The sequence below is a fragment of the Phallusia mammillata genome, chromosome 4 (assembly GCF_965637545.1).
Source record: "Phallusia mammillata chromosome 4, kaPhaMamm4.hap1.1, whole genome shotgun sequence".
NCBI classification, from domain to species: domain Eukaryota; kingdom Metazoa; phylum Chordata; class Ascidiacea; order Phlebobranchia; family Ascidiidae; genus Phallusia; species Phallusia mammillata.
Window position 1 is genome coordinate 8,954,783 of NC_137255.1, and position 24,243 is coordinate 8,979,025.

Sequence of the window (24,243 nt, forward strand, 5' to 3'; positions counted from 1 at the left end):
TTTGCTTAAAGGTAAAGGGGATTTATTCGTGACTTTATTAGCGCTGTAATGCTGGTGTCAACGTTGCTTTATTTAGGAGGCAATATGCAAGTTTCTTAGTATTGCTTATTCAACTCCACTTGTAATAAAGCTGTAGTATTTTTCCACTGTCATTCGATAGTCAACAAAGTTTCTTTCACTAAGGTTAGGTATAGGTTTATAATCTATAATTGATTCAAACTTTACCCTCTGTAGACAGATGTAATGCTCTGCTGGATCTTTAGGCATTACTTGTTGCACTTGAGATTGGTAGAAACTGGTTACAAACCATGTGCCTTGGTTCGCTACAATTCATTTGTTTGTTTTGTTTCTTATTCTGCTTCTCCGCGACCAGAGGTAACTCATTGTTGTTTATTTTTGTACTGTAAAGATTAGCGTGAAACATTCGGGGAGTCATTGGATAGCAGTTCGGTAAAGTTCAGTAAATACTGTATATTGGTTCGAAGTTGTGAGTTATCCATTTAATATAGCAATAAATGCATTGCAATGTTCTTTTTTGGAGTACGGTTGACTGTGGATAATTGATATAGAAATTGCCACGCCGGTGGCTGTGAATGAGGGCGTATAAACAATAATTGGGGTGTGTGCAATCTGCTCACAAGTAAGCTCTCGGCGTTCTCGTTGTTGATAAAGCGCACAACAAAAACTGTAAACTGACACTATAGTGTCACAAACTGACACAACGTATACGTTGTAGTCTGAATGTAAACATTGGATAAATAGGGCTGGTGCGAAAGATGTTAACCAGCGCAGACACCAGGCAAAATAGTAACTAGAATACTGTACAAGCCTAACAAACACTGTATATATAATGAAGTGATTTGTAGTTTGCTGTGTGGCAGTGATTAGGTAACATTTGTGGTTATAGTTTATATGTATTGTACCTTCCAACATGTGGTAAAACTTTAATAGGCAGCTTAGTTAGTACTTTCGCGTTAAATAAAAGATTTAGGTTTGTTCTTACTCATAACACACAGCACGGGCAATGCGGTTTGCACTTTATTCTACGTTTACCTATACACCGCTTAAGAAACCCGCATAAGCATAGTAAATCATTAGCATTATATTATTCAAGGAGTTAGCATCTGTGATGGTTTGACGCTAACTGGAGATGGTGGAAACATATCGACACCGAATTACCCAACAAATTATGCCGACGACCTTAATTGCACTACAACTATCGTTACCACGGACGACAAGGTAGCATATTAGAATTGTTATCGGCCATTTCAATTTTAGGCCCATAAGTGCAAAGAATTTTGAAATCGGCCTATAACTAAGATAATATTCGGGTCAATCTTCCTATTTTAGACAAATTGTAAGCGTTTGTAAAACACATTAAGGTAATCGTTGTGTAAGTAAACAAATAAGTGAAACTCGCTTTTTTGTCAGTTAGCACTACAAAAAAGAGTCACAGGTTTTATTTAGCTTATCAAAGAGCAAAACTAATTGGCAAATAAACATTTATAACGCCAAATCCAAACAAAGAAGGATTTTTTGGTTGTACACATAAACAAAACACATAATTCATTATTGTTACTCATGACAATTAAAGAAAAACGTTAAAAATATTTTTTCTGTTGTCAGGTTATTGTGGTAGAATTTGAAGATTTTGAAGTGGAATATGAAACCACATGTGAAAACGATTACCTGAGTGTCTTTGACGGACCTGTGTTGGTAAGTATCAGTTCATAAAGTAAATTTTAACATTTTTAGATGTAAATAATTTTCAAGGTATGATGATTTTTAAGAAATGCTTTAAAAACATAAATAACGTTTTGAATAAGGCTTTCTAAACAATTTTAGCAGATTGTCAAAGGCATTAATTGTTAATATTGTAGGTATTTAATTAAATGGTTTGTTGATGTTTTAGTACACAAGTCGTGTATTCTGCGGTCTCATATTTCCTGCAGCACGTCCACGCACCTTTGCCGCGTTTTATACCAACGTCAGTTTTGTGTTCATATCCAACTCAAATAGTGTATCTGGCAGAGGATTTTTTCTGCAGTGGAGTATACAAGGTAAGAGAGGAAAATAGTTATGTTTCTATAGCTTGTACAAATGATTAGCGGCGTTCGTATTTTTCAACTGTTTTGTTGGAGATGGGGTAACATTTTGTGCTACGAACTAGTTTAATCTTGGTTATATTTTGTAGCCCAATGAAAACCAAGCGTTCAGTGAATACTACGTCATTAGAATTTATCAGACATAAATAATTAATCAGTTCAGTATCATGTGGTATATTCACAATGAAACACTGTCACCTTGATGTGTTAAAAAAACTTAACACTTGATTAAAACTACTTTTGGGAGAAGTGTTCCTAATAAGTAAAATACGAAAGTTTTCGAAAAAAATAAACTTTTTTCCGACATTCTGTTATATCAGAGATTAATATAAGGAAAGATAGTTTATTGGTTTACTAACCAAAAATAAACCCGGCCTTTTGCCCACTGTACGTTTATTTCAGTCGAAACAAAGCAGAAGTAACAAAAATATCAATTACAAAACAATACGCCAAACGAGTGAACGCAAAATATCGATAATACTAGAACAACATACTTTTAACTTGGTCTGAAATATTTTGTATCTGCTTAAGAAATCTGAACAAATCATTACGATGCCATTTCGGTAATATGAAGACCTGTTAGTTCGGTCTTTCTTAGGGCATGAAGTGTGCGGTAGTCGAAGTACATTTCTGTTTTTGTTGTTTTTGTTTATGTTAGAGTTGTTTGTGTGCAGACAGGTGCACAGACGATGAATTTACTTGTTGGAACGGAACATGTCTACCCATATCTGTCCAATGTGATGGTACTGGTGATTGTTCGGATGACAGCGATGAAATTGAGTGTGGTAAGAATAACAGATAAATACACACATAAATATGAACTGCTAAATTTATAATTGCATTGTATGTTTGTTTTAGTACAAGAAACTACAGGGTTTGACGAATGTGGATTAGTTTCAGTAGCTCCAGGATTTTTGTGGGTAAGTTTTATAGTTTCAAATCTAAGAAAGATTGGACGCTTTTCAAGTTTATAGAGCTCCTTGAGGAAGGACGTCTAACCGTCGGAATAAAAATACATTTTCCTGAAGAGTTCTATAAACTTGATGTTATGCCTGGCAGCAATAGTTTATATATTGGACGCTTTCACCTGATGTTATCTCAATATAAAATTACACTTGTGCCGTTCTAGTTGGGGCCAATCTATCAAAAACAGTTTTCCAAATAATCAAACAGAGCTTATACTAGGTTTTAACGTTTATATAGCATTTAAATCGCATTTTCGCAAAACAAAGTTGATAATTCTAAAAGTAGAAATCCCAAGATGTTCGCATTGTGCCATATTTTACATTTTCGTTTCCAGGACAACCGGATTGTTGGAGGAAATGAAGCCAGAATTGGATCATGGCCTTGGCAGGTGCATATAGCGATCGTAGTTGGGGTGAGACAATTTCTCTGTGGTGGCTCAATAGTCAACAACGACTGGGTCGTCACCGCTGCTCATTGCACATACGACCGAACGTAAGTAAAACCGTATGTAATAATATTCACAGCTTTCTAGTTGCATGACCAAAAAATTTATAAAAATCTTTACTTTTACTCCCATCTATTTTGCGAATTCGGATCAATTAACAAATTATAACACTAAAGCTAAAATTAACAACAAAAGTATGTGAAACTAATTGAAGATTACACATAGAACTCAAACTCTCTGTTTAAACAAAATAGTATTGAAACACAAGAAAACCAGTGCTGCAACCAAATCGTAAATTTTCAATTCTCTCTTTTTCGGTTTTCCTTGCGTTAATTTTACGCGTATTTTTACGTATAATTATTTTTGTACTTTTTTGTTTGTTTTTCTATTGTTTGTTTTATCCATCATTTTTTGCTCCCTGAGGCGTAACAACATCTCCTATAGACAGGGTTGCCATACCGTCCTTATTTCTAAGATTTGTGCTTATTTTGAAGGGCTATGTCTTAGAAAAAATCGTTGTCCTTGTTTCTAAAAAATGTCCGTATTTTTGACTGGAATCCTTATTTTGTCTTATATTCAACAATTACTATAGTAAAATCCCTGCTACAAGTAAAAGTAAACCTAGACCTGGCCTGTTGTGAGATGCACTTTCAGTATTTTCTACGAACAACGAGTTGCTGGAACAGATTGTTTCTGGCCAAAATATTGCAATAGATATGTCAAGCCCGGTTTACACCAAGCGCGAACGCGAACGGCTCTTTTTTTCCTCACGCGAGTGACGCGAAAATCGAGGTTTACACCAGGCGCGAACTTTGCGAACAAAGCTCTTTCGTCCGCTCATCCGGCAGTGATGCACTGCCAATATATGATAAGACTTGCAATTAATTTCATGGAATTGTGTTTAGTTGTTGCATGTGAAGGGTTAATCGAACAATAGTACACAATACAAAGCCTATGACCAATAAAGATGTGGTTTTGCAACTGATAATAATAGTAAAATCGCTCCTAAACCAAAGTCGTTGTTTATGCAATGCTTAACTACTACTCTGTGCAGCTAATTTAAGAAATTGTTCTCTTAAGTATTCGTGTGTCTTTTTTATCTTGATTGTTTGCACTCTAAAACTTAAACATGTACCATTTTTTGGGGATAAAATACAACAAAGTTAATACCTATTTAAGTTTCCAAAAACTATGTTATTTCCTATTTAATCTACCTGGTGGGTCTGTACATCGGAAAACTTGGTTCCAGACATATTAATTCTGATACCACTGCACCTTGTCTACCACCATTTGAAAATAGTATATTGATCATGTGCTTTTTGATAGGACAGCGCGATTTATGACTGTCAAGCACTTTTATGAGTGATATATTTTTACAATTTGCATCAATTGACATTGTGTAATAAAGTTGCAGCGCCTAAACCTCCATATGACAACAAAGTAACCGACATAAATGACCAAGATTGATCATTCCTACATATTCTGGGCCAAATTCTCGCGCGAAGCGCCGTTTCTGTTGCTCACGGAGCAACCCAGAGGCGAAGCGCGCAAACGAGAGAAGCGCGAAATGGGACTTCCCCACGCGTTGCTTAAACAGAGAAAGAAATTTCGCGTTGCTTGCTGCGCACGCGCTTGGTGTAAACCGGCCTTAAATGCAAAGATTTGTTCAAAACCGTTTGTTCCGTTTCGCATACAAATTTAATTTTCGGTTGTCCTTATTTTTGGTTTCAAGTCGATGGCAACCCTGCCTATAGAATAGAGACGACATTGATACTATGCGATCGGTTGGTCGTCACTTGTTGAGGCGGGGAGGGCCTCTACATAGCAAAGAACAATATGGCCTTTAACTACGAAAAACCAAAGGTGTTGATTAGTATTGCTTGTACCCTCCCAAACTAAAAAATAATTCGAAGTTTCATGTTCTGCTCTGTAGGTTTTCAAAATTTTGTTCTTCACATGCGGATAAATGCTTACGATACATGTAAACTGTACATGTTTTCCACACAGGGCATCTCAAATTACAGTAACAGCTGGTATTCACTCTCTGTCGCAGTCTACCGGTTTTCAACGTCGTTCTGTAGCAGAAATAGTCGATCATCCTGATTACGTACAGTAAGTAAGAAGTCAAAGCAGATACAATGACTAAAAGCTTAATTTAGTCATACTTTGATCCCGCTCACAGACAGGGGTCTCCTTAAAAAAAATCCTTAAAAAGATAAATCAATCCTTAACAAAACAGCTGATGCATCAATTCTGTTTTGTAAGTTCAGTCAACACAGATTTGTTGACGTTCATTGTCGTTTTCGTTTGCAGTGAAAACTTTGCAAATGACATGTCGCTACTCCGTTTGAGCTCCAGTCTCGATTTTACATCGATCATCAAGCCTGTATGTTTGCCTACAGATACACCTGGATTTAGCCCAAAGGAGGGCACAACTTGCATTGTTACTGGTTGGGGAACGCTGGGTAAGGTGATGTTTGTTTATATTTACTTATTTGTTTTATGCTTATCTGCGTGAAACAACGTCAAGAAATTCTAAAAAATATTTTTTTTCATGAAGAATTATTTATCACTTTATAAAGCATTATTTCTCACACCTTAAAATCGTGGCATGTATTCCAGTTACTAAACGAGCCAGCGCATATAGTAATCTAACTAAATGTGTTTGCCGATGTTGCAAAATAACTGTAAAATACTTTAGTTTAGTTTTCAATTATCTTCGAGGCCAGTGTTTTTTTTAAGGTGTGTTTTCAAATTTCTCCAGCGGTTTCCCAAAATTTGGACTTGCAACTACAACTACAGTTTTTGGTATTTAAATGAAACACTTGCGGTCTCTTAAAACTACTTAGCGGTCACCCAAACCAAACCTTTAAAAAACCCTGTTCGAGGCAATGAAAGCTTTCACTCTTGTCATTTTAGGATATTTCTGTTTTGTAGAGTATCTATCGAGTAGTCCAGACGACTTGCATCAAGTTCGAGTACCCATTTACTCACAGACAAATTGTGAATTGTTTGCAAATCAAATCACCGACAACCACATATGCGCTGGAGATTTGTTATTAGGAGGAGTCGATGCATGTCAGGTAGATGCTAAATGTTTTCAACCTATTTGAATTGGCCAAGTCCAATACAATTTTGGAACCCGGTGGATAATTAGAAACTGTTATAGATAGGATGTGCCCTTAGAGTATAATGACACCAAATAGGCCCTATAGCAGGGGTCGGCAACCTTTTTGGCCTTGCGGACCGGTTTAAAACTGAAATTTTCTATCACGTACCGACCTTTAAAAACCACAAATGTTTAACACTGAAAACTAATTACAGTTATTACAATTTTGCTTCAATGTGAACCTTGAGGAAGTTTTCTGCGGCCCGGTAACAAACCTCCGCGGACCGGCATCGGTGGTTGTCGACCACGGCCCTATAGGATATCAAAAGTTAAAAACATCAAAAAAACAACAATATAGATGATTTTACAACAGTTTCGTAACATCTACAAGACAGTTTTATGTATGCATATTTGTCAAAAAAGAACACTGAAAAAACCAGAAACCTTTAGCCAAAATTTAACCTACTTTTTTTATGAATACAGACAGCAAACCTGAATTTTTGGCAAAATACAAAAACTCACAACAATTGACAACATAAATAGATGGCTTATGGTAACCAAACATTCATAACTCCCAAAATAGCTTTATGAATTGACCAATGTACCGTAACATGTTTAAAGGGCGATTCTGGTGGACCACTCGTGTGTTACATAGACGACAGGGCGTGGTTTTTAATTGGAGTGGTATCCCGGGGCAATTCGTGTGCTGGTCCCACAAACCCTGGTGTGTACACAAGAGTATCGCGATACGATCAATGGATCAACGAAAGTAAGCATTTTAAACAAATACGCTTCTCAGCGCAACCCCTTTTAACTTGATTTAGTGCAAATGAATGTAAATATTTAAGACCGAAGGTATTTTTCCGTTTTAAAGGTAATGAAGAATCTCTTCACTCTTGTACTTAATTGTCGGTTCTTATTTGCAGCAATTCCAAACCTGATAACAACAAGCACAACAACTACAACGACAACCACAACTACAACCACTACTACAACAACAACGACAACCACAACAACAACGACAACTACCACAACAACAACAACACCCGAAGTTACGCCTCCGACCACCGACAGTAAGAAATGACAAAAAATTTTCAATCATAGCTTTCATAAACAAGCATTGCTTTTTCAGCAATTTTGTCATAAACAACCGACGTATTTTGCGCTTATAAGAGATGCCGCACAGACTTCTCTGTTTTTGTGTGTTGCTTTTGTCGCTTTATGAAAAAAGCTTGGGGTTTCAGTTCAGATATGTTCCCATCCTAAAGAAGGCGTCTGTTATGGGATGTCGAAAAGTGGGTTGTTTATGATAAAACTGCGTGGGGAGCAATACTCGTTTTTACATTATGCTGGTAGCATGTGTTGGGTGTAGCAGTTTCAAAATGTATCTTGCAATGCCTTTTTGGTATTTCTATTTGTAGCTTGCGGTGATATTACACTAACCGATGACACCGGACGCATATCCACCCCCGGGTACCCAAGCACATATCCCGATGATGTTGTGTGCACATGGACTATTCAATGCGATGCTAATGAGGTTTCTTTTAATTTTGAATATATATATGTATTGTAACAAATTGTTAAATACTAAGATAACAGTATTAGCAAACCAGCATGTACAAGTGTTACATTGTTGCTTCAATATAATTTTTTATGCATTTTTTTCATACTTAAGGTTTTAGAGTTCGAATTTCTTGGAATGAACATAGAACCATTTCCAGGATGTATTTACGATTTTTTGGTAGTTTATGATGGAGATGTTCAGGTACAAGTAACAACATTACAACCAGCTAGAAATATTAGTCGTTATTAAACTAACTTATGTAATATCGGAAATTTGATACATTTTTTTATTATTTAAGTTTTTTAACGTTTTACATAAGTTACATGTTATATTTTATTCATCTCTTAATTTCGTTAGCCCACAACTTAAAAGCAATTTTAATTTTTTAGTGTTTTTTATGCTATTAGATATATATTTTATATTGTAGGTTGGTGGCACAGCGTTTTGCGGGACTATTTCACCTCCAAATTTCGCGGCTCTTAGCACTAGTGTGAGGTTTCGGTTTACAAGTGACTCGTCCACAGGATTTGATGGATTTCTTGTCGAATGGAAAACTATTGGTAACTAGCGCACACTGCTCTAGTTTTAATTATTAAAAGACTCCTGCTGTGTGACTATCTTTTTTCCTTTTTGCCTATTTATCATTATTTCTGTACACGGGTGGCTGACTCGATGACCTATATGGTCCCTTCGCCATCCACCAGTTGCTTGCCTATTATATTTTATTTGCATGCAATAACCGCGTACGCAACTGAAAATAAAAATGATGATGATGATATGTTAATTTGGCTCATGCTCCAGCTATTGATAAACGGAACGAACCTTCAGGGAACTGGCTGACAGGAATTATGCTATAGCTTTTTATATAAACAATATATAATTATGTTCGTAATTATAGTTTTGGACAAAAGCATATTTAGAGACATAAGTGACTAACGTTTTTAATCACTTAAATCAGTGGTTTCCAACCTTTTTTGTTCTGTGCATCCTTTTAGTTGATATAGAAATTTAATTCCCCCCTACAAATTTTTCTCAGCTTATATACACTGTAAATCAAAAAGGTGGTTTTACGTCATTTTGACCACCTTTTCGGGTGCATTGTTTGTTTTTCCACCTTTCGCTCTTGAAAAACCACCTTTCCTGACAATTGTTTGCAGAGAAAGGGTGGGTTTTGCCACCTTTTCTGCCCCAAGGGTGGAATGATATTTGCAAGGTGGAATATTCCACCACTACACAACTTTTAGGGTGTATCTGACCACCTTCAGTGTTTTTTTATTATTTCCACCTTTTCTGCAGGCAAATTGTTTGCACCTTTCACAATCGATAATTTTTTTTAAAGCAAGACAAAACTTATCTGGCTGCCCACGTGTCTTTATTCCACAAAGGCAGGTAGTAGGTTAAGTAATAAAATCAACTAGGAAATAAAAGCGGCGTAAAACTAAACAAATTGAAGAAAAGGATAGGGTGCAACACATAGCCCCGAAATACTTTCAGATTATAGGAAAATAATGATTGCATCAGAGCCTATGTAACGATTCAATACATTGACTCTGATTGCATCATCTCAAAAAGATGATACCGTTTTCGCGCGTGACGTTAACGACTTTGCTACGTCAACATCCGGGGCCTTTTTGTCCGTGTTGTTGACCAATCAGAAACCTGTAGAGCCGCGTGGTTACCGCATGTAAAGTGGATGGCCAGACGACGTTCACATTGCCGAGATTTACAGAAGCAGGAATGTGTTTGTTCGTTAGCGCAGGTTTTGGTAATAATTAAAGGTTCAGTTATTAATAAGTAGTAATGCCAAAGAAAGAGTTTTGTTTGTGAGGTTTGTTGCAGCTGTGTATGAAATGTAAAGTAGGTTCGCCTTCGAATTATTTGGTTCAGTTAAGTTTAATATACCTGCCAATGGAACACTACCTGCCACAACACTAAAAAAAACTACAGGTAAACCTTCGTTTAAACTTAAGTGAGTATTTTTTGTATGTGTTTTGCAATCATTAGCACAATGAATGAGTTTAGTTGTCCAATAATTTGGTGTGCTGTCAAAAGAAATATATACTAAAAAAGATTTACTTTTTCACATTCGGATTGATCATGTGCCAGCAGATAGAAAAGAGTTTGTGTGCAAAGATTGTTATGAAATTAGTTCATCATACCATGGTTTTCGTATGCATTTAGCACGAAAACACTCAAGCTTATATTTGCTCAAAATCAAAGAGTTTTGGTTTATTGGTGGCCCATTAATGTTAACAGATCAATTTCATTGGCGTCTACATAGTTTTTCCGTTTGTATGTCTAACATGTGGCATGCAGCTAAAATTGGTACAGAATTGTCTTGCCATCCACTTGCTCTGTATGAATATTGTGGAAAACATTTTATTAGGCTTCCATATTCAATCCCACAGTAACATGTAAAAGTTTGTTATGCCATTTCAGGTTCATCATGTCTACAACTATGTATCATGTAACATACAAGCTTTCTAAAAAAGTTGTAAAGATTAATTTTGAAAGTCCAACATACCATGATCCTATAGAAAAGGCGTTTGGAATTTCATTAAATGACAAGATATTACAATACTATGATGAAAACTTTGGTGACTGGGTGGATCTATCAAATCCAGAAGATATATCTCCTAACATCAAAAAAATTCAAATTATTCCGTCTAAGGGGGGCAAGTACTGTTTTTTGTAGGGCACTATTATCCTACAGTGTATTTGCTATACTTGTGACCTTTGCAGGTGATAACAGTCAAAGCAGTGATTGCTCAACAGTACCGGGTACCAGCGAATCTGAAGATTCATTTTCTTCTGATTACCAGACTGAGAGATTAGTGGAGAAGTGGCCAAAACGATTTGAGCTGCCAGAATTTCCAATTGATGTCAAAACTGCAATCCGTTCATGTGAGGCTGACAATAAACCAATTCACCCACAAATACGAAGAAAAATTGTCAATGTTATATTTTGTAAGATGGCTCAATACACAATGTAAGTTTTTTTTATGTATATAGCAGAGATTGAAACATCTCTTCTGTCATGCAACATATAGTATTTAATCATGTTACAAACATTTTGTATATGAAGGTACCCAGAAAGACAGAACTACCATGAAGTTTGCAGGCAACTTATTAAAAAGTACCCCATTTTAAGAGACAGATTTTCAACAAACAGTTGCTTTTATGTAAGAACTCGTGCATTTTGTAGATATTTTTTGACAATATGTCTAAAGCTTGCATTTAATTAGAACCTTTGGCAAAATTCACTTGTAAACAAGTTCAAAGACAGCAGGAGATCGCTAGTCAATATGGAAGAGAGAAAGTTAATGCAAATAAAGTATGGACATGCAAAAGTTAACAGACGTCCAGATATGGTGGATGTAGAACAATTAAAAAGAAGAAAAGTTGTGGTTGGTGCAAAGGTTTGAAACTTTAACCTTTTAAATATACAGTTCAGTGCTACTCATTTTTTTCAGTTCAGGTAGCCTTTTAATAACACTGTCCCAGCTGCAGCCATTGAAAGACACTAACTGTGTTATTGTTGAAATATAATATTTTTACTTGTGAGATTATTGCTTATCCATTTATCAACAATGATCTTTAGCATGACTTTGTGTCAATTCAATACAAAATCTGTTTATTTTTTTCTTCAAACATTTGTAGGAATGTGAACAGGAATTGGAAACAGAAGATGAGCAAACAATTGAAAAACACAAACAGTTTTTAAAAAGTCCCACACAGAATGCAGCTCAAATTCAGGATCGTCTTGGGAGAACATTTAGTTACAGACGAAAAGAAGTGTTGAAGGGAATGTCTGTTGAGAACATGTTGTCTGACTTTCCATGTCTAAAGCAAGCTTGCTGGGTAGGCACAAATGTTTCTTACTTTATTTCAGCAAGTCAATGATACTTTATTTAGGTAATTAATGAAGTAAAGTTGATTGAACACATAGATGTTCTTGAAAATATGACGAGCAATGCAATTTACAGGGCCACCAAACTAATTAGATGGAATAAAGTAGATGAGAAACTGAAGGCATATATAGGTTTGTTGTTACAGAGTCTGCTGTATTTTTTATTTGGTCTGTGTGAAAAAAGATTTACTCAAGGGCTAATAAAATATGTGCATTTTCATTTTAGTATGCAGCCTGTCGTAGATTTTAACATTAATTGTCTTCATCAGTAAGCTTACTCATAATTTATTGTTCCCAACTGTTAAAATGATCAAACTTTTTTTGTAGAAAAAAAGGGTGTGAGATTTTGGCTTTGCCAACTGTGTTCAATGAGGATGTGGGATGCATTTTTTCTTTCAGCAAGGTAAGCAGATATAAAACAATCCACTACTAAGCACAGTGATTTACAGTAAATATACATATTGTGTTAAAAAGGAATAATGTGGTCCTATGGTAGGAATTTACTGAAGTATAATTTAGTCCACCTAATTGCATTTATCTGTTTTTCAGAAACCAAACTACCCTTATCCATTGCTGATACTGAATGAAGAACAGCTGGAAGTGCAGGTTGATGGCTGCACTATTGCAGGTCTTGAAGGAGATATGATAATGGGGATTGCAACAGTTTTGTCCTGTTATTGGGCTTTCAATGTCAGTTTCCCTTCAGCTGGTCGTAAGACATTGTCTTTTTTGGCTGGTTATGTATCAAAACTTTCCAATGTGTCCATACCAATATCAGTGCTACGAGTAATAAATCGTGCATAGCTGCCACACTAAACATCCATGTAATGTTATCAGCTATGTTTGTTACCCTGTATGTGTTATAAGACTCCTTTGGCAATTTTAATTATGTGTGGTAGATTTGGCTGTAATGCAAAGTTGACCCTCACCTTAGAAAGTATAAATAATAATGATTTTAATCTCCCTTTAATGTGCTTCAGTCTACAATATCATTTAGTAATTAAATATTGGACAAAAAATGTTGTTGTATATCATGTATATATATAGTATTTGGTCACAGCGCCTAAGCACAATTTTCAAGTATAAAACTTATGATCCTCACCCAAAACTTGTGTGAAGAAATTTTGTCAATTTTTCTGTGTAAATTTTGCATGTCAATAAACTAGTTGACTGCAAAAAATGTGTGTTCATACTATTCATAGATTTAAATATGGAAACCGAAAGGTGGTATTGCAAAAAACAAAAGGTGGATTTAGGTAATCCACCCCACTGTTGGGTGGATAAAACACACCCAAAGGGGTGGAAGATAAAAGGTGGAAAAGATTTGAATACACCCCAAGGGTAGATATGGTGAACCACCTTATTAGGTGGAGAATACCACCTATTTTATTTACAGTGTATGGCAAATGCAGCAATAAAACATAGCACAGACAACCAGTAAGAGATTAATATTGTGACAAAACAACTGATTTAAATGTTTAATTTGAAAGTGGATATTTTCTTACCTTTTAAATTTAGGCACATTTTTAACAATCCAATCATTTTCTATCCAGATATAAATTAATCATTGTCTATTTTGCACTTAGTAAGATGTACAGAAAACGAATATACTTGCTGGGATGGAAGCTGTATACCCGACAGTCAGAGATGTGACACGGTACAGAATTGTCCAGACGACAGCGATGAAGTTGAATGTGGTTTGTACAATAAATTTGTTTTGAACATTATATTGCCTTCATTGTGTATTCTTATTGACACTAAAGGTTCGTTTTAGGTTACTTTGTACCACTACTTTGAAACCATTCCCTTTTTGCACATTTAAATGACATTTGTATTTTTTGTTTAGGATTTGTATATGGGTGCTCGGCGTGTCACAAAAAAATGGTTTATTTAACAATAAACTTCTGTGTCCAACACTTTTAACCCGTTTTTCCACAATTTTAGAGCAAGTAGCCACCGCGTCGAATCAATGTGGAAAGGTAGACGTACCACCAAGTTTCTTATGGGCAAGTTGCAACAACTACATAAAAAGCTTTCAATATGTTCAGTTGGACTAAGATTAAACTTTTTTTCAAAAGGGTCCTCGTATTGTCGGGGGTACTGACGCAGTTGCCGATTCTTATCCATGGCAAGTCGCAATTACAGCAAGCGACTCATCATCACCCACTTGCGGCGGATCTGTAATCCATCAACAATACGTTTTAACAGCTGCCCATTGTGTCGAGTCTTCAACCGCGTAAGTTTATAACTTTTTAACATTTAGTAATGCGCATTTTTAACTGAGTTGTTGAGTTAAAATAAGCAGACAAAGTTTGTAGTTTTTATTTCAAAATGTTTTGTTTGGATGACGCAAATTCAGGTACATGTTATAACCAGTGATGGGATTCAAATTTCGTCAGCCGGTTCTATCACAAAAGTCATATTTTTCAGCCAGTTCTGTTACAAAAAGTCCATTGACATTAAGCAGTAATGATAACCGGTTCGCTGATCTCTAAAATTTCGTGAGACGGTTCTTAGAACCGGTTTGAACCGGCTGAATCCCACCACTAGTTATAACTGACATAATCTGTTATTTTTGTTAATTTTTGTTGTGAATACAATTTTAGAGATGCAATAAAAGTCCGTGCTGGAAAGTTCAGTTTTGTGGAGAACGGGGATCAGGTTCTGGATGTGAAGGAAATAACACTGCATCCAGACTACACAAGGTGACAATGAATATCAAGTTCATTAACTAACATGATTTAATACACATCTTATCAATATTTCAAACGGTCAAATTCTTTGTCTATTTTTTTAACATCTCTTTAAGTCACCAATCAGTTACTACACTCCTGGTTTTTGTTCCTAACTCTAATGCAGTGGTTCTTAACCTTTTTTCCTTGCTGCACCCCCTTTCAAATCACCAACCAATTTTCGCTCCCCCTTCTGTAATTGCTTAAATAGAATAGACCTAACCAACCCTAATGATTCAGACCTAACCAACCTAAAGTGCGTGCACCCCTGGTTAAGAACCCTTGCTCTAATGTTTCGGCATCTTCATTTCGAGAAGATTTACGACTTTTTTGTAACATAAAACGTTGTTTTAGATCAGTATAAAGAAAAATGACACCTAAATAAGAAAAATCGTTTTGACAGCGCGTCAACTGGTAACGATATTGCACTGCTCAAACTTACAAGCAACATTGTGTTTGGGAGTAAAGTTCGACCAATTTGTTGTGCTCCACCAAACATTACTGTAACTGAAGGTAGTTGGGCCATAGCAACAGGGTGGGGTATTACAGGTAAGTTGCCATTATTTTCTTGTTCAAAATGTAAGAACCTGACTGATTAGGTTGTACACAGCCGGTGCTCATTGTTTTCAGTTGTTTGAGATATTGTCCTAAAGATCCTTTTGTTTGTCAAAGAAATAAACTTGCTTGATTTTTTACTGTGAAGTTCTGTAATATGGTATATAAAACAACATGCAGCTGTACAAAGATGAAATTGCATGCTATTGCAAAAAAAAAGTTGTTAGTAAAACGTCAATGTAAATGAAGTTCAGTAAAACTAAATTTTTGCCAGCCGAGTCTTTGAGTTGAACTATTTTAAACGAGTTGAAGATATTTGCTAGTGACTGGAATAATTTGTTTCAAATTAATCGCATTTTTCCCTTTAGCGGAAGGTGGTAACATTCCGGACAATCTAAATCAGGTTCGTTTGAGAATCATCAATCAAAATGATTGCGAACTTACATATAGATTGACAAGTACTATCATCGATTCCCAATTGTGTGCCGGTACGATTGGAGCAGGAAGAGATATTTGTGACGTAAGTATGTAGCTGTCTGACAGTTTTTTAGTATATTTTCACACACAAAAATGCAAACTATTTTTTTCCTTGTTTAAATATATTTGAATAAGATGCTGTCAAAAAAATATATATATTTCTTAAAATTTTAAAGACAATATATCGACTTATGTTTTCATGAACTTACACTTAGTATCACAAAGTTCATTATAGTCCATAGCCACCAATCAATAATAATTAAAGCTCTGTAAATCTATTTTAAGGTTTTCAGTGCGAGTATTGATGTTTAAACGTACAACTTTAATAGCCATGTTGAATTCTGAGCAATAGATCAACTAATACTATACTTTTTGCAGAGTGATTACGGTGGCCCACTTGCTCAACTGATTGGAGAAAATTCTTGGTTCATTATTGGAATCGGGTCATTTGGAATTTCCTGTGGTGCATCTGCTGCACCCGGAGTATACACTCGAGTTTCTTCATTTTACCCTTGGATAAGTGGTGAGCACTGATGAGCAGCAAGCAGAAGTGAATATCAACTCAACCTACATTACGCAAACTAAATCATTACACGACATATTTTTATGCTTACGAAATTAAATATTTACAATCTGCCAACCAGCTATTGCTTCGCACACCTGATTATTCTGTCATTGTTGCTTTTCTTACATTTTGCGTTATGCCATAGTTTGTAGAGTGACTTGGTTGGCACCAATAATAAATATCAGTCCAAAAGGTTAAACGGAAGTTAAGTAACAAATTTATTTACTTCACAGATATTGTTCCGCTGAACGAAATCGAGGTGTCGCCGCCCAGCACACAAACTGCGGCTCCAACAACAACCCCAACCACTACAACGGAAAGTACAACAACTACAACTACCATACCAGCTACAATAACAACCCAAACCACACCCACGACAACCCAAACAAGTACAACTTCGACAGCAGGTGATTCAACTACTAGCATGCCTCCAACTACTTTAACAGTTTCTACCACAAGCGTGATTGTGGTAAGAAACGAAGGCAACGGAAAAGAACACAGCTCTTTCTCTTGTTCAAGGAAAACATCTAGATTTGTGATTTTCATTTTGGTTGCAATATTATTGGACAAGTTTACTTTCTAATGAAGTCAAGTTGTGTGCACATAAAAAGAAAAGTTGTTTATGCTAAATTATTTAGTTGCTTAGTTTTACAGTCACTGTTGTCGTATACTAATGACGTGTTTGCTACTTACAAAGCAAGGTTGTGTATGTTAAATCAATTAGTTGGTTAGTTTTTATACACTGTTGTTGTATTTTGACTTTTGGTTACACTGTGCCAAAAATACAAAGCACTTTTTACGCAAATATACATTCATCACTGTCTAAAATCAGTATAAAATGTAGTTTTTGTTTTTGTGATGCACTTTTGTAAAACATTATGTAATGTGTGCAAATGTAACTTTTTACTTTATGTCTTGTCATCTTAAATCGAATAATTTATATCTTTTATTTTTGTTTTCTTCTATGCCGTATAACGGTGCTTGTATTAGAACAAAGTTCACTGTGTCAACGCTTTTTTGTTTGTCAATCTTTTTCATGGCTGCGCTATGTTTGTAATAAAGCTTGAGCTTGAGCATGAAAATGGCTGTTGCATGTAAATTTAAACAGCGTTTAGAAAGTTTACTTTCAAATATAGTTTCAATCATTGCAGACGCCATAACCTATGAAGTCACGGATTCTGTTAATGAAGCAACTACAAACCTAGTTACAACTGATCTAAGTACGTCCACCTCAGACGAGGGTGAGTTAAATGATTATTTGCACCCAAACATTATCAAACCTTGTTCAAGCAAAACAGTTTTTAATAAACAATATTTATTTACCATTAAAGTACAAATATTTTATACCTATTAAGTACCAATTGTGCATGTCTAACTCTTATTCAGTTCAGCTAAACTGTAGGGTAGGGTATTTTAGTGCTGTAAAGGTACAACACATTCATCTCACAGATATTTCGACTGTAGCAGATACTCCAGAAGATAACACAACTGCTTCGTCGACTGCAGCCACTACAACTCCTTTAGTAACTACAATTCGTGCAACAACCACTCTATCAGCTACAAGTGTTCAGCTAAACTGTAGGGTATTTTAGTACAGTAAAAGTATAAACACATTCATCTCACAGATATTTCTACTGTAGCAGATACTTCGGAAGATACCACAGCTGCTTCGTCGACCGCTGCCACTACAACTCCTTCAGCAACTACAATTCGTGCAACAACCACTGTATCAACCGCAAGTGCCCCATCCACCGCCACCACCACCACAGCTACAGAAACTGGTTATGCCTCTACTACCATGAGACTCATGACCACAACTGCCACAAATCCAGTCAGAGAAACAACTGATGAATTGAATTTAAAAGCAATATCTACAAACGTTACCAACACAACAATGTCGACTTCAAATTCAACTATTTCAACTGCAGTCAGTACTGCACAAGTAAACATGTCTGAACAAACAACTAGCGCTACTGCATCAGTTTTTCTTTCCTGCCAAGGTGCTCTTATACTTGCTTTTACGCTGCCTGTTACGCTGCTGTGCCAATAGTTCATCATTTGCTAGTTTTTCGTGGAGTATTAAAGTTTTCTAGTGCAAATGTAAATATACAAAGTATTGCACAGTAGAAATGCTAGTACCTTTGTTATGACATAACTTCCTGTGCAAGGTATTTCAATCATCTTTTTAGTATCGCTCGTTTTTTTTAGTTTCTTATCTTCAAGCTTGTAAGTGCACAGTATACATGAAAACGGACTCTGCAATTTCACATTCCTTTTTTTAGTTTTATTATTTAATGCATGCACTTTTTAAAAATATGTTTTGTGCAAATTGCGTCCGAAAATATGCAGTAATTATTTAATTCACCCGTTGCTTGCAGTAAATAAAAGTACCTATTTTTTGTGATGCTTCAAAAGTTTAAGTACGTACTGCAGAAATTTCTGCCATTTTTTGGTCATAAATAAGATAATTGCAACACTAATAGCAGTTTTCCAGCTTTTAAAGATAAAGTTCTCAGAATTAAACGAGAAAAGCCCTTATTAAATATTTGTATCTTGCTAATTCTAATAAATAAATCTGCAAAAGATCGCCCTCCTAAGTTTTGGAAATACATCACACAAACGGAAGCTGTCAATCGCGTCCATAAAACTCTTTTTAAAAGCAGAGGAAGCTGCCGCTGACTGGAACAACACTGTTGCACTGATGCAACCCTGCAGATCTGGTAGTTGACAACATATTAGTGCAATGAGTTTACATTGTGTATCATGTAACAATTGGTCAATAAGGACCGGTTTAGTTTATTTTTGATTTGTCGATAATGTTTGAATACTAAGTTCAAATTAGATTAAGCAATTGATTTTGATTATGTGCTATACGTCTTGAAAGAGTAGTAATTAAGTAAATGCAATGGAACAAAACCAACACTTCAGTAGCTGACTGAAACAACACAGACAGACTCGTGATAAATGAATGCTTCTAGATAGCATATGAAAGCCTTTAAGCCGGGTTTAAACAAGTATAAACGTTGTTTGAAATTGTAAAATGTGATCCGTGCACAATGGTGACGAGAGAAAGGCCGTTGAGGCATTGCACAGAATAGGTGAGGAATGGCTTTTTGGCCTGTTACTCACAACAAACTGGAGTAACGTTGGATGCCTACAATAGCCAATGCGGCTTTTCTCTCGTCACCAGCTGCACTGATGAGACCTAATAGGTGCACCTTATTATTTATTGACTTCATGCTTTTAGATAGATTTAATTCATTGAATATCATACGAAAGCTTATTTATGTATACGTAAGTTGTTACAGCTGCCTGCCTGATTTAAACCGCTGTTTTGATTAGGTTTTGTCGGCTATTGATAGTTATAAAATGCACATTTCTAAAACGCTTATCACTTCTTTGTTGATCCACTTATGGTGTCCATGTACAATTTATTACGTGTGTTCATATAGCAGCACTCTCACATGCCTTACGGAAGTCACCCAACTCAATCACTCCATATCAGATTTCATATGTCCAGCTAATTGTGGCAACCAACACTCTAAATTATGTGGAAGCGCCGTTTATTCCAAAGGTCCTATATGCCTGGCAGCAATGCATGGAGGCTTGATAGATGGTAAACATAAGATTACAGCTCCACGTATTTCTTGTTTATTACTTTGTATCGTGAAGGGTCTGGTGGTCCGGTGCGAGTGTTTAAAACATCGGAGCAAGCAACGTTGACTGGGTCTTTGCGGAATGGAGTGAGCAGCGACTCTTGCGGAAAGACAGATAAAACCTTTTCCTTTGAAAGTAGGAATTCACTGACACATAAAAGTTTTTTCGAAATTTATCTTATGGTAATAATATAGTGACTTTAAAGCTGGTGCCAGACGCCTTAAACCAGTGGTTTGCAAACTTTTTTTTATTTTTTATCATAAACGTCCGTTCATACGGCGAAATACTTATGCTACTCGGGGCCCCCCTGAAAATGCTTGGTGGACCTCTGAGGCACTGCGGACCCCAGTTTGAGAACCGCTGCCTTATACGTACATGTGAACGACAGTTTTTATCATGAGGCTTGTAAACAGATCCGTGTATACTGTTAGTGATGATTATCCAACGTACACAAGCAAGCCTGCATCATTGCATATCTCCATAAATAAATAAAGTAAATTTGGTTTTATTAGTGCCAATCAGAGTAGCACAACAGTATGGGGATATAGAACCAATCACCTTGTAAGTTCAAAAGCTGCGTCATTTTGTTTTTAGTGACTTGCACAACTACCGGTGACGCGCAGTTCACAATCACCGTGGTCGTTTGTCCACCAGGATGTCAGGGTCAAGTGTATCGTTGTGGCAACGACGCGTTTTACTTAAACAGTTCTGTGTGTGCAGCTGGAATCACATCAGGAAAACTAACAGGTAATTTATGGTCGATAATTCAAATTGAAAAACAACGAGTTCTCTTTTGCGTGTTGATGTGTTAATTAAAGAGTAATTTGTAGTTTAAAGTTGCAACGTTTTAAATTTAACCTAAAAAAATAGCATTTAAAGCTTACCTAGGGAGCTACGGGGTAAAACAAAATTAGTCGAAGAAAATAAATACTTGCCATCAGCATTTCCTTATTATTGAAATAAAAGGTTTGGTCGACCAATTATTGTAACTATCTACCTAAATGCTAATTTTCATCAACCCCAGATGAACGCCCTTCCTGATTGACAAGCTATTTACGAAGCTATTTACGTCAGCTTAAGATTTGATGGCGAAATTTTTTTGGTCCATGATAAAAATGTTGCATAAAACAAAATAGGTTTGGCATATTATTGTACATAAATATACAAATAACTATTCAAATTATCAAAAAAAAGATTAAATTTTTTAAACTTTTGCGTTTTTACAATATTGAAAACCGCACAAACTTTTAATCGGTGGAATCCTTAGATATACTTTATTTGATCACCATTTATTAACAGCCGCAGGAGGTCGAGTTACATTTTTCAAGTACTCAAATACAAGCAACATACTGATTTCGCCTGAAAAAAGTCAAAGCAATATATGCCAAGGAGATACATGGTTCACGTTTTCAGGTAACTTTAGCGACGTGTGACCAATTTTGTTTTCTAACATTTTTGTTGCCTTAAAACAGAGTTGCCAAATTTTACTTGTATAACTGTTCACCTAAACTGTATTTGACTTGCTTTTTATTTTAGATGTAAATTCATGTTCTTATAAAAACCCATGCCAAAATCAAGGCACTTGTGTGGATCTTCTCGCAGACTATGGTTGCATCTGTACATCTGGATACTCTGGACGAAACTGCGAAACAGGTAGGTTCATATTCAAAAGCTACTAGTCAAAAAGTTATCTTCTATGATCATGTTGTTGTTCGATTGCTATGGTATTTATTGTTTTAAAAAACAGTACAAATAGTCACATCAAGTACTTACGTTCAAAAATGCAAAAATCCTAGTGCCTTTACATAGAACGCTTTGGCTTAGAAAAGTACATAGCCTACTACTAAAAATAAGTGTAGCCACATCTCAAACCGTGCACTCACGCTCTTACAGGAAACCAGGTGCATCTGCAGATAACAGAAAACTAATAGAATTCTTATTTTAAAGACTAATTTTTCATAATCATATCAATGTTGTGTCCTAAAATTTTGGCAAAATAATGGGTGCGCACATGGGTAAAAATCGTTTAAGAAATCGTGCTTGTCATTGTTGGTCCCATAACTGCCTTTTTTTCCAATTGTTACAGAAGTTTTGCATCTTCCAGGTTTAGGCTGTCCTTTATCAAAGCTCACTTTTCCACGTGACATACAAATATTGGACTACGCATGGTACCGGGGAACCGTACCTAGCTTCCAATCAGCTACGGCGTGTCTGTGGCTGAATATTTCCACATTTGGGCATGCTCTCAGTCCAGTTAGCTACGCGGTTTCAGGAAAAGACAACGACTTTTCGTTATTTTTTCCATCCAATTTTGCCGGAGAAACGTTGGAGGTTGACGTAGGCCAAACAGCAGTCCTACTACATGCTCCCGTTTCCCTGCACACAAATGTGAGTCCTACAAACACTTCAGAGTTGTTACAGACGTAAAGAGCAAGAAATCAAATTATTTACAAAGTTCTTTGGTTTTAGGTTTTACGTGCCTATTTTGTAATATGATATTTCCGTGGGATGTGTATCATTTATGAAGTAGCTCTACACAGGTTACTTTCATTACAAATATTTTGCCCATTTGCACCATATAATCGAGGCAGCTGATAGAGTGCTATATGCAGTAAAACAAGTTAACATTAAAAAAAATATTTGTCTTTATTAGAGGTTTGTATCGACATTATGAGCTATATTATATTGATCAATAACTGGTTTACATAAAAAAATAACTGTATGGTTATCTTGTCATGGAAATGATTTTGCCACCAAATATGTGACACATTCCCAATTCTCGTTGTAACAGCTAGCGGCTTGATACCGTTAATCATTTTGTTGTTATTATTAGTGTTGTTTGACAGGTATATATATGCGCATGGTTTGATGTAAACCTAAAACAAGTTGGTGTGTACGTGAATGGGAACCTGACGGACGTTCAGCCTTTTAACAGCGGACCCACTACAGGAGGGGGAAGTTTTTTACTTGGTCAAGAACAGGATGCGGTCAATGCTGGAGCCTTGGATCCCAATCAAGCATTCTTGTAAGATTTAGGAGATACTTTAGGGAGTCCAAGAACTCTATGCTGTTTTTGAAACATTCAACACATTGTTTGTTAAAACTCAATTTCTGTAGTTTTTAAAGAACGACATTTTCTGTAGTATTAAAAGAACGACATAATAATTATTTATGCATTACCAATATAAATCAAAGTTTTCCTCGTATATTTCCAATATTATTATTTTTTGCACTTTACCATATATCTTAAGGAACTTATTAATTTTGAAAGATCAGACTGAAACTTTGCCCTTCCTAATTATTCAATGATCGATGACTAATTAAACAAAGTACATGCAAAATTTATATAAAACAACTTCTATTCAGCGGAACAATCACCAACTTTGTGATGTGGCCACGAGTACTGACGCGATCCGAGGTTGACGTCATTTACAAAAACTGCAATTGTCCAAGCGACTACGCCATAGCCACCACCCCAGACAAGACACAACTTCACGGAAAAGTCACGAACGTTGTTAACCACACTTGTCCTGTTGCTTAATAATTGTGAATAAACTGTGCATATATTTGGGTTGTGTGTGATTAAGTCGTTGAATGCCCTTGGCCAAAAATATATTGTTTTTGTAATAAACTTTTTTAATGTGATCCAATGTGGAATTTTTATAAAAACTGGATTTTGACAAAAGTGGATTGTGTTAATTAAGGAACTTATTTGTACATAATACATAGGTTTATCCTTTAAACTTGAAACAAGAATTATCCAGTTCGTTTGGCGGATGAACACTTTAAAACTGATGATAAAAGCGATATTTGTATATACACCTTAAAATCTGGCTGACTTAATGTTTTTTTTGTAAACTTGAATTAGTACGTAATGTCAATAGGAAATGGTAATCGGTTTCAAGTTAATAAAAGGCTAATGAATATTTTAGAAAATATCTTGTAAGGTTAGTAAATATTCGGGTTCGAACATGGTTTCTCTCAGATCTCATAATATAGTTGTGAGCGTTTATTTATATCACTCATGTTATTGTAGTGTTTTACTGCCAGGAGCCAAAAGCACAACCGCACAGCACGCGCGCGTAACTAGAATGACCTCCAAGAAGGTGGAGAGATACAAGAAAGACTACGTAGTAGAAAACCACCCAAGCGTATAAA

General features: G+C 35.8%; 2 protein-coding genes across 10 annotated transcripts; both read left to right on the forward strand.

The window, feature by feature from the left end:
• The first annotated feature begins 266 nt into the window (after positions 1–266).
• On the forward strand, positions 267–18,827 carry LOC145222522 (ovochymase-like). 5 transcript variants are annotated; one of them, XM_080088656.1, is made up of 26 exons: positions 267–375; positions 1,115–1,239; positions 1,627–1,716; positions 1,913–2,060; positions 2,780–2,890; positions 2,964–3,025; positions 3,406–3,563; positions 5,524–5,628; positions 5,830–5,981; positions 6,454–6,599; positions 7,247–7,394; positions 7,552–7,698; positions 8,047–8,162; positions 8,301–8,390; positions 8,617–8,749; positions 13,686–13,796; positions 14,044–14,105; positions 14,178–14,335; positions 14,706–14,804; positions 15,235–15,380; positions 15,755–15,906; positions 16,242–16,386; positions 16,662–16,835; positions 17,580–17,669; positions 17,878–18,006; positions 18,069–18,827. In XM_080088656.1, the coding sequence occupies exons 1-26, from the start codon at positions 309–311 to the stop codon at positions 18,476–18,478; spliced, it is 3,474 nt and encodes a 1,157-aa protein (XP_079944782.1). In that variant the 5' UTR covers positions 267–308; the 3' UTR covers positions 18,479–18,827. The 5 variants fall into 5 exon arrangements, with proteins under 5 accessions (XP_079944782.1, XP_079944783.1, XP_079944784.1 ...); XM_080088657.1 differs by having other exon boundaries at positions 18,072–18,827; XM_080088658.1 differs by having other exon boundaries at positions 17,893–18,006.
• LOC145222527 (sterile alpha motif domain-containing protein 3-like) lies at positions 9,238–12,740 on the forward strand. Of its 5 annotated transcripts, XM_080088669.1 has the most exons (9): positions 9,238–10,136; positions 10,629–10,864; positions 10,932–11,178; positions 11,275–11,371; positions 11,435–11,608; positions 11,850–12,050; positions 12,105–12,231; positions 12,427–12,502; positions 12,649–12,740. In XM_080088669.1, the coding sequence occupies exons 2-9, from the start codon at positions 10,636–10,638 to the stop codon at positions 12,674–12,676; spliced, it is 1,179 nt and encodes a 392-aa protein (XP_079944795.1). In that variant the 5' UTR covers positions 9,238–10,136; positions 10,629–10,635; the 3' UTR covers positions 12,677–12,740. The 5 variants fall into 5 exon arrangements, with proteins under 5 accessions (XP_079944795.1, XP_079944792.1, XP_079944794.1 ...); XM_080088666.1 differs by lacking the exons at positions 12,427–12,502; positions 12,649–12,740 and having other exon boundaries at positions 12,105–12,407; XM_080088668.1 differs by lacking the exons at positions 12,427–12,502; positions 12,649–12,740 and having other exon boundaries at positions 11,435–11,596; positions 12,105–12,407.
• Positions 18,828–24,243: the final 5,416 nt, after the last annotated feature.

Excerpts from the sequence above, each read along its gene's own strand:
- LOC145222527 (XM_080088666.1), top strand. The coding sequence starts at position 10,636 with ATGTCTACAACTATGTATCATGTAACATACAAGCTTTCTAAAAAAGTT. Across the intron at positions 10,865-10,931 it reads AATTATTCCGTCTAAGGGGG|GTGATAACAGTCAAAGCAGT; the intron begins GCAAGTACTGTT and ends TGACCTTTGCAG. Across the intron at positions 11,179-11,274 it reads AAGATGGCTCAATACACAAT|GTACCCAGAAAGACAGAACT; the intron begins GTAAGTTTTTTT and ends TTGTATATGAAG.
- LOC145222522 (XM_080088656.1), top strand. The coding sequence starts at position 309 with ATGTGCCTTGGTTCGCTACAATTCATTTGTTTGTTTTGTTTCTTATTC. Across the intron at positions 376-1,114 it reads CTGCTTCTCCGCGACCAGAG|GAGTTAGCATCTGTGATGGT; the intron begins GTAACTCATTGT and ends ATATTATTCAAG. Across the intron at positions 2,061-2,779 it reads TCTGCAGTGGAGTATACAAG|ACAGGTGCACAGACGATGAA; the intron begins GTAAGAGAGGAA and ends GTTTGTGTGCAG.